General features: G+C 51.0%; 1 protein-coding gene across 1 annotated transcript; it reads right to left on the bottom strand.

Moving 5' to 3' along the window:
- Positions 1-2952: 2952 nt before the first annotated feature.
- LOC109295179 (glutathione S-transferase Mu 3-like) lies at positions 2953-7782 on the bottom strand. The gene is made up of 8 exons (XM_019513865.1): positions 7683-7782; positions 6698-6773; positions 5619-5683; positions 5337-5418; positions 5156-5256; positions 4740-4835; positions 4540-4650; positions 2953-3140 (listed from the first exon to the last, which is right to left on the bottom strand). The coding sequence occupies exons 1-8, from the start codon at positions 7716-7718 to the stop codon at positions 3045-3047; spliced, it is 663 nt and encodes a 220-aa protein (XP_019369410.1). The 5' UTR covers positions 7719-7782; the 3' UTR covers positions 2953-3044.
- Positions 7783-9861: the final 2079 nt, after the last annotated feature.

The raw sequence follows: 9861 nt of genomic DNA, 5'->3' as shown, positions 1-9861 counted from the left end.
GGTCATTGCAAGACCCCTGGCACGGCTCTACGAGCACTCGTGGTGCTCTGGTGTGGTGCCAGAGGACTGGAAAAGGGCCAACGTGGTTCCCATTTTCAAAAAAGGGAGGAAGGAGGACCCAGGAAACTATAGGCCAGTCAGTCTTGACTCAATCCTGGGTAAGGTTTTTGAGAGATTTAGTCAGATAGGTCACTAGTTGGCTGGAGGGCCGCACCCAGAGAGTGGTGGTGGACGGGTCTTATTCAACCTGGAAGGACGTGGGCAGTGGGGTTCCGCAGGGCTCCGTCCTCGGGCCTGCACTGTTCAACATCTTCATCAGTGACTTGGACGAGGGGGTGAAAAACACCATTTAAATTTGCTGATGACATTAAGATGTGGAGGGACGCGGGCACTCTAAAAGGAAGTAATAGGCTACAATCGGACTTAGACCGGTTACAAGGGTGGTCGGATGAGAACAGGATGGGATTCAACACTGACAAGTGCAAAGTGATGCACCTGGGGAGGAACAACCAGCACCATACCTACATGTTGGGGAACTCCCTTCTTGTCAGTACAGAGGCAGAAAAGTTGTCAATGACAACTCCAAGATGAACATGGGCCGGCGGTGTGGGGATGCAGTCAGGAAGGCCAGCCGCACCTTGTCATGCATTCACAGGTGCATCTCAAGCAGGTCCAAGGAGGTGATCCTCCCCCTCTATGCGGCAACTGGTCAGGCCGCAGCTGGAGTACTGCGTCCTACCCTGGGGGTCTTTAAGAAGAGGCTGGATGAACACCTTGCCAGGGTCATTTGACCCCAGTACTCTTTCCTGCCCATGGCAGGGGGTCAGACTTCATGATCTGCTCAGGTCCCTTCCAACCCTACCTACTATGAATTAGCTCTAGAGGCCAATAGCCCTGCTGCAGGCAGACAGTAGTGCATTGTCAGCTTGCCTATTTATGCAGTATTAAAACCTCATGCAATAAAGATAGCTTCTCTCAGCACAGTCTCTCAGTTTTAAGACTAGTTCCCTAGCTGCACAAGAGGAGTAAATATACATCATCCTGTACCTGAAAGGGGTGGGATGCAGTAGTAGCTTCACTGTATATTGCAATGAGATCTTGCATCCTCTGCACAAGGGAACTGAACCTAGTGCTGACAGCTTGGCCCAACTGCCATACATTTGTTATGTGCACACTCTCATTTGTGTCTGAACATGCTGCCAGTATTTGGCTAATTGTTCTTTAAACAAGCTACTTATGCATGACTTTTTAATCTAGATTCCCAACAACCCCCAAAGCGTGCACAGGGGAACCAAAACTGCTAAGAACTGTTGGGTCTTACTGACATAAACTATATTAAGTGAAGTTATTGGCTTGCAGGCATCATCTAGTCCGGAGGTATCCCATTAAACACCAAGCCAGGTGAAAAACGTGAGGGAACCAGATTTCTCCTAGTAAGGCTTAGGTTTTAAGGGACATTTTGCAGAGCCCACATAGAGGATTTCCCTTATGAGAAGCTAAGCTTACAGCCTTTTCATGAGATCTTTTATACACAAGCTAAAATCCTCAGACTCTCTCTAGAAACAAAACCTGAAAACAAGCAGTCTACCATTGCCATTTTTGTAGTAAGGGGGGGGAAAAAAAAAAAAAATAGATACTTTGGCTTTGTCCTGCAGAAAGGCTGCCCTTTAACTCGACTTTAGTCAGCAACCTGGCAAAAATTAATTTTCCCCATTTGGGTCATCTACACAGCCTTGAAAAGGACTCAGTTTAAGAGAAGACTAGTTCAGCTGTACCTAGCTAAAAAATTTACCCTTTGCAGATTATTAATTTAGAGGGTCTCTGAGGGGTGCTCTGTGCACTAGTCTTCAAGGCTGGGCTCATCAGGGTATGACAGAAAGGTAGTTTGGTCTCAGCTGTGGGCACTGCCTCTTCATCTATAGTGCAAGCTTTTCACACTGGAAAGGTACTATGAACTCCTGTGCTCCAAACTGCCTAAGCATGACTTAAAGGCAGGACAGTTCTTGGGTGTGAAGCCTGTCTGAATGAGACTAACCCTTCCAGACCACTACACACTCCAAAGGGAGGTACTCAACAGCATGATTTTATGCCCATTGAGAGGGCATAGGGCTACAGTCAGCCCTTTGCTACCTCTACTGGTCAGCTGAAGACTGCAAAAGGGTAACCTGATGGCAATGTGCAAGCTTTCACAGCCTCTTGTACAGAAGTGCAAGACAATGGCTAGGGTAAGACTGGGTTGTGGTGGCAAGTCTGCCACGAGAAAAAAAAAAAAACACCCCAAGAAGCCATACACACACCCACTAAACTCCAGTAATGGCTGCAGAAAGGAGTAGAGCTTACAGTACCCAATATCAGACCTATGCCAAAAAAACAAAGGGGATAGAGTTGTCAACCTTGTAGTGCACACACACACACGAGTGATGGTTCCTCTAAACAGAAAATTGTCGGCAGAGATCTGACACAGTAGCTGAGCCTTTCTTGCTCTCTTAGCTTGGATATGCACGTGATGAGTGTAATCTAGAGAAGGCAAGGAAGCTACACACATACTATCATCAAGGAAAGATGCTTTGAAACTATACAATTAAAAAAAAAAGCAAGCCAGAACTGCCACCAGGGTGTGCAGTTCAGGGAAGATCAAGAAGCTATCCTGACCCAGCCCATGAGTGAAGGCCCCACAGTCTGTGAAAGCTGTTAAATACAAGAACCACTTCCGGCCTTGATGCACCAGTGTAGCCATGGCAGGTGACATACTATTGCCTCTGCTGACATTATTAACTTCAGTTACACTGTAGACAGCCTGAAGCCAGTTTCCAAGGGGAGTTGGCCATTTAGCGAGATACAACCACTCTGCAGCTTACTGACATTTTTATTGTTAGTAAAAGTCCTTTCAGAGCAAACCTACAATGCAAGGGTTACTTGTCCACACTGCTGGGGGGAAAGAAAAGAGAGGGGGCCATTCACCAGGGTTGGCACCAACACCACAAGTGGGAGGGAATCAGTTGAGAGAACAAGAGAGACCCTCTTGTTCTTCCTCCTCCACACAACTATTCCTTCTTGTTGCCCCATTTGGCCATCTTGTTGTTGATGGGAGTCTTCATGAAGCGGTCAGAGCGCATGTAGGCTGCAATCTTCTCCAAGGCCTGGAGGGAAGCAGAGAAAAGTCCTAAGAAAAGAGGCCACTCACAACCTGTTACCCAAGAGACCCTCCTACAACAGACTCATGCACAGCTTGAGCACATGAAGACCGGATGGAGCAGCATCTGCTCCAGGGACCTGGCCAGGAACAGCTCAATTAGTGCTTGGCTAGCAGGGCCCCAAGGAGGTGCAAGTCAAGCCTCATGGGGCATTCACTATTCAGCAAGTGAGCAAGGAAAGCTGGAGTAGGGTAGACATTGGCCATACAGTCCCTAGAGGAAGCTTTCAGCAGTACAAGGGCCAGCAGTATACCATCTCCTCAGGGCTAGGGAGTGACCAGGACATCCTTCTTTGTGGGACTGTTCAAACCTCACTCTGCTCATGACCAGCTTCCTTAAAAAACTACCCCTGCACTGGGAGGTCAAGCAGTCCTGGTCCAGATATCTGGATGAGACAAGCTTTTCAGTCTTACTCTTTTGCCATGGTGGCATATGGTAAACAGTCACTAGGAAGGCCTTTATTTCCCTGCCCGTCCTAGCTTCTGCTCAACGCTGCTATAGCAACCAGTGAGATATGCGCAATCCGTGAGCCAGACTTTAGGTAGAGACAGAGAGCACACTTACCCCAGGGAGCAAAAGCCCCAGTATACCAGACACAGTGGGACAGGTGGCAGCCAGAACAGGCAGAGAGCCATCCAACCCGCCAGGCAGGTGGGTGGACTAAAAGCTGTAGAGCTGGGCAGAGAGGCCACAGCTGCAAAGCCCCCCAAAGCATGGGCCAAGGGCAGTTGCCCCAATTTGCCCCCTGCTAGGAATGGCCCTGGGTGGAGAAGAGCTCTGAAGTAGGTCTTCAGAATTCAAGTGCTAGTGATAGAAGCCCTCATGGCATACCACCAGCTAGGAGTGTCTTGTCCCAGCAGACAGGAACTGGAAGTCTCTCCAAAATCTGGAGTGAGAGAAACCAAGAATACCAAGCAAGGGAGCTCAAGATTCTGACTCCTGTTTTGACAGCCATTATCCAATTCCTCCAATAGGCCAGGAAAAAAAAAAAAGCATACTGGAGACTTGGTCAAGTTTGAAGGGAGTTGATCTCTGGACAAGATGCAGCTACTGCTAAGCAGGATGCACTGCATTTAGACATGGCAGAGGGCAGTTCGGCTGCTTCAGTATGGTCTCTTCCCTACTCATGCCCAAGGAGAAGCAACCAGACACCACCTGTCATTCAGAAGTGCCTGCTGAAGCATCCAGAGACTACTCAGTCACAGGAACTCAAGGCTTGTCTTTTGCCATGGAGACCAGCAAGGTTGTTACCACTTACACACAAGGCTATACCAGACGGTCCTTAGCAATCCTATACACTACAGCCAACTGGAAAAATAAAAAGGTCACCCCAGGCCAAGCTCACCTCAAAGCGATCAAGAAAGTCCTTCAGGTTCTTAAGCTGATCCAGACACTTGGGCTCAAACATGCGGTTTTGGTCCAGAACATCATACATAAGGAAGTCCACAAAGGTGATCTGGGAAGGAAGACAGACATGTCATAAAGCAGTGTTTTGCTTTCCCACTCCTCATACCATCTCCCAATGCCTGTATTAACACACAGTACCTTCTCCCCAGCAAACCACTTCTTGTCACCCAGGAACTGGGAGAACAGCTTCAGTTTCCCAGGCAGCTGCTCTAAGTACCCAGGCTTCAGTTTCTCCTGCAGAGGGAGATGTAGAAAAAGCTTTAAGAGAGACTGTTGTGGATTAAATCCACATAACCTTTGCCCCATGATGAGCAAAAGCCACTTGGCATTTGATTCAAGTACAAATCAGGTGCATCAGGGCAAGGAAAGAGTTGACTGAATATACAGTAAACCAAGCTGTTAGGTTCCCCCCCGAGGAGCTAGAAGCAGAATACCAAGTAACTGTATTGGATTAATTATGAAAGTCTACAATAGTGTTGTATTGGAACTATACACATCCCACAACCCTTCAGGACCCTCCCCTTGCAAAACAAACAAGAAACCAGTGAACTCACAAAGTCAGGATTGTAGCAGACCATCACAAGGCTCATACGAAAGTCCATGACTTGGTTCTCCAGCATGTCCACCCTCACCTTCTCTTCCTCCGTCTCACCACCTGGGAGCCAGGACAAAGGAGAGAGAAGGCCCATAAACAGGGTTCCACCAACCATCCAGCCCCAGCCTAGCACCACTCACACATGTCATGCTTGCGGGCAATGTAGCGGAGGATAGCGTTGCTCTGGGTCAGCTTGGTCTTGCCATCGATGAGGTACGGCAGCTGAAAGGGCAGTTAAAGGATGATCAACAAGAGCTCCTCCTACTCCAGTTCCCACCTGCCTCAGCCATTCCCTTTACATGCAGCCTTTGCTTATGCAGAACATCCCCATTCTGAGCCTGGGTCTTTGCCCAGCATAAACTCAGAGACCACAACCCAGGAGGATCCACCCGTCACCTCCTGCCCCTAGCAAAGCTACATACATTTGGGAAGTCCAGTCCCAGCTTCTCCTTCTCGTTGATCCACTGGCTTTTATCATAGTCGGGAGCTGGAAGAAGGAGACCACCCACTCATTCTTATTCCTCCATATTGCACTATAAAGCAACACCTTCCTACCCCAGTCTCTTCTTGGTGCTGAGCAAGTTTGGCTCACTGAAGCTAAAGGAAAGTAGAGGTACCTGGCACTTTCAAGAGCCAAACTATTGACTTCAGCTACTCTGACCTACAAAAATGCTCCTAGTTCTAGAAGGCCAGGTCATGATAGAGCTAGAGTGCCATGGGAGTTACATTTTTGTCTACAGAGCATGCAACATCTCCAGTATTGGATGGAGTTTAAATGCAAGCTATGCAGACATTTGTCTGGTTTTAGATGGAGATAATCCTGCCTTGAGGAAGAGGCTGGACTAAACATCCTTATAAGGTCTGTTCCAGTTTAAGGCAGAAAGAACTCCCAAGTCTGAATCCCTCCTGGCCAGCTCTTGGCCATCTTTCATGGGCAAGCCCTCCCCACCCCCAGATCTCTATGCCATGGAGACACAAGATGCACTGGTCTAAAAATTAAGATGCCACTTCTAAGACCCAACTAAAGTGATGCAAGAAGTTGAGTGCATCTCAACTACTGCTCAAGATGAATGCATTTCAGCTTCTAGAAAGCTTGTGAGCAAGAACCCATACTGCCTCCTGGGCTAAAGGTAGCCCGATCAAAACTGACTCAAAAAAGGAAGCCATGCTAGACCTTGGCTTTTATGCCAGATCTGGCATTTCCAGATGCACCATAACTTGGGGACTCAGCCAAGTAACTTTACCAGTTACAGCCTGGTGTAGCTCAGCCTCAGTCAATTAGTAATCAGTTAGCTCAATTTACAAGTCTGAAAACTGATCTGCAAGAGGCTAGGGAGATGCAATCAATACGGCAGTAGCTGGATAGTTCAGGATACAGAAGTCCTACAAGGAATGAAGAGGAAGGCATCCTGCCAGTCTCTGAAGCTGAAACCACAGCACCCCACAGAGCTTCTGGCTCCCTGCTGGCAGCCTATGCCCCTCCAAGCCCCGCAGCACTTACCTTCCCCACAACTGTACAGCTTGTCTTCATACACCGTGCCAGTATATTCAAGCAGCAGCCTGATGGCATGGGCAAGCTGCAGAGAGAAGGCCACAGCAGTGCGAGTTGATAACACATCTAGCAATCCCCAAGTCAGAAGGTTTACTGAACAAGTCCCATCCTGTCCCCAGGTCTGGAAATCCCACTCTCAGCACAAGCAACGGGTCTGCTAAATGTCTGACTGCTCTTCCAAAAGCAAAGTGCACAAGTTCAGAGCAGGTAGGCTATGAAGAAGCACTTACAGCAGGGCCCCAGCACAGGGGGCAATGTCCATCACCTACGGGGTCTGTGTTTCAGAAGCAAAATAGTGTGTCAGGAGCGCGAGCGGGGGGTGTGCCCTGCAGAAGCAGAAGCAGCACATGGATCTGCACCTCACTCCAGCCATTCAAACACTTCGCTACCAGGCCTTGCAGCTCTTCCCTCAAGTGCCCGGGACAGCCAGGCCCGCACAGAAGGCAGCTCATAGCCTTTGCTACCCCATTACCCTTACTTTCCACACACAGGAGTGGGGAACGAAGGGGAAGCAGCGGCCAGATGAGCTCAGGGCGGGATCTGCGGAGTCTCAGAGGTCCCACGAAGCTCGGGCTCCCGAGGCGAGAGGCCCGTGCCAAACATGCGGCGGGCCCCAAGGCGCGAGGCGGCCTTCCCGCCATAACGCGCATGCGCGGCAGGACTGCGGGACCAGATCCCGGCATGCCTCCCGCCAGCGCGCGCGCTCGGGCTGCACGGGGCTCGCAGCCCCGGGGGGTCACGTGGCCTCACGCTCAAGTAGCGAGTGGCGAGAACCAGCCGCCACGGCGTCGCACACAACGGCGCGGTTTGTTCCTCGGTTTACGACGCCATTAACTGCAGCAAGGAAGACGCGAGTCGCTGCTTAAGAGTCGTAGCCAAGAGAAGGGCCCGGGTGTCTCCCCACGGCCCCGCCCCCGAGGGCTCCCCCGCTCACCCCGCGGATGTCCCAGTAGCCAAGCACCGCCGCCATCGCGCTCGCCGCTCCGGCAGCTGGACTGCAGCTCCGGCCCTTTATCCGCGGCGGGGGGGCGGGGCTCGGGGCTGATTTGCTGCGGGTCTGACGCAGCGCCTGGCAGACCACGCCCCGCCCCGCCCGCGGGGGGTCCCGGAGCCTCGGGTCCTCATGGCCGCTAGGGAGCTCCACAGCGCACCGGCCCCCCCCTCCCCCCGCGCCAGGGCCAGGAAGGCAGCTACGGTCGAAGGATCCCAGCAAGATGGCATAGATACCGTATGGACCCGAATTGTTCAACATCTTCATCAATGATGTGGACACGAGTCAGGAGCGGGCTGGCCAAGGTCGCCGATGACGCCAAACTTTGGGGCAAAGCATCCACGCCAGAAGACAGGCAGGTGATCCAGGCTGACCTGGACAGGCTCAGCAAATGGGCGGATGAGGACCTGATGGTGTTTAACACAACAAATGCAAGGTTCTCCACCTTGGGAAGAAAAACCTGCAGCATCCTTATAGGCTCGGCAGTGCTACGCTGGCTAGCAGTACAGACGAAAGAGACTCGGGGGTCATCATTGGCCACAAGATGAGCATGAGCCTGCAATGCGATGCTGCGGCTAGTAAAGCGACCAAAACGCTGGCTTGCATCCATAGATGCTTCTCAAGCAAATCCCGGGACGTCATTCTCCCCTTGTACTCAGCATTGGTGAGGCTGCAGCTGGAGTACTGTGTGCAGTTTTGGGCTCCGTAATTCAAAAAGGATGTGGAGAAGCTTAAGAGAGTCCAGAGAAGAGCCACACGCACGATCAGAGGTCAGGAAAACAGACCTTACGACGACGGGCTGAGAGCCATGGGGCTCTTTAGCCTGGAAAAGCGCAGGGGCTCAGGGGTGATCTGGTGGCCACCTATAAGTTTATCAGAGGTCACCACCAGGATCTGGGGGAACATTTGTTCACCAGAGCGCCCCAGGGGATGACAGATGTCGAACGGTCATAAACTACTGCAAGACCGTTTCAGGCTGGACATAAGTAAGAATTTCTTTACTGTCCGAGCCCCCAAGGTCTGGAACAGCCTGCCATCAGAGGTCGTTCAAGCACCTCCATTGAACACCTTCAAGAGCAAATTGGATGCTTATCTTGCTGGGATCCTATGACCCCAGCTGACTTCCTGCCCTTCGGGCAGGGGGCTGGACTCGATCTTCCGAGGTCCCTTCCAGCCCGAATGTCTATGAAATCTAAGATACATATAGATCTATTTGTATCCAAGACCAAATTACCCCAAACTAATTCCACATCCAAGAGTCCAGAACCAGAAGTGGCAAACATCCTCCACCTGCACCTGGGGCATCAGATGTTTCCAATTTTATTTTATTTTTTATTTTTAAAGAAGTGTTTCCTGTTCCAAGCCAAATCCAGTCCAAATCCGTGAGTCGGTCCAGAACCAGACGTAGCCCTGCTACTGGCAAACATCCTCCACCCCCACCAAGGGCTTCAGATATTTCCAACGTCTTTTGGCGGGCATCCTATGTGCAGGCCCAAGCCCGGAGTCTTGGGGTTTGGATGCCCCCGAGTTTCGTCTGCCCCCAGCCCTACGGCCGCAGGAGCAAGCTAGGGAGGAGCCTCCCATTTCCATAAAGTGGGCTTTAAGCCCTAACACCTCAGCAGGTGCTAAGCCACGCCAGAAGAACAGTTATCCCCGCGAACACTTAAGGAGAACTGCCTTCTTGGACCCAGATACATGGTGTTTCCCTTTCAGATGTTTCCAAAACCTTTCGCAGGCATCCTACTTGCAGGCCCAACCCCGGAGGTGTGGGGTTCGGATGCCCCTGAGTTTTGCTTGCTCTTAGCCATATGGCCCACAGAGCAAGCAAGGGAGGGGACTCCTGTTTCCAGAAAATGGGCTTAAAGCCACTGCACCTCGACAGGTACTGAACCAGCCAGGAGAGCAGTTCTCCTGTCAGGCGGTTCAGGAAAACTGCCTTCATGGACACAGATACACAGTATTTCCCCTGCCAGGTTAAGAAGCCGTTACACTTGATCTGAGCCTTCAAGAAGGATCCCAGCAAGGTAGGCATCCAAATCAGCATTCCCTCTAAGCTGCACGGCCATGGGAACGCCGATCCAAATGTTTCTTAAGTGTCCAGAGTAACCTGGGGGGGGGGGGG

This window comes from Gavialis gangeticus, unplaced genomic scaffold, assembly GCF_001723915.1.
Source record: "Gavialis gangeticus isolate Ggan-Ray unplaced genomic scaffold, GavGan_comp1, whole genome shotgun sequence".
In the NCBI taxonomy this organism is placed as follows: Eukaryota; Metazoa; Chordata; order Crocodylia; family Gavialidae; genus Gavialis; species Gavialis gangeticus.
The sequence above is the reverse complement of the archived record's forward strand: the minus strand, read 5'-3'. Positions and strand labels throughout refer to the sequence as shown.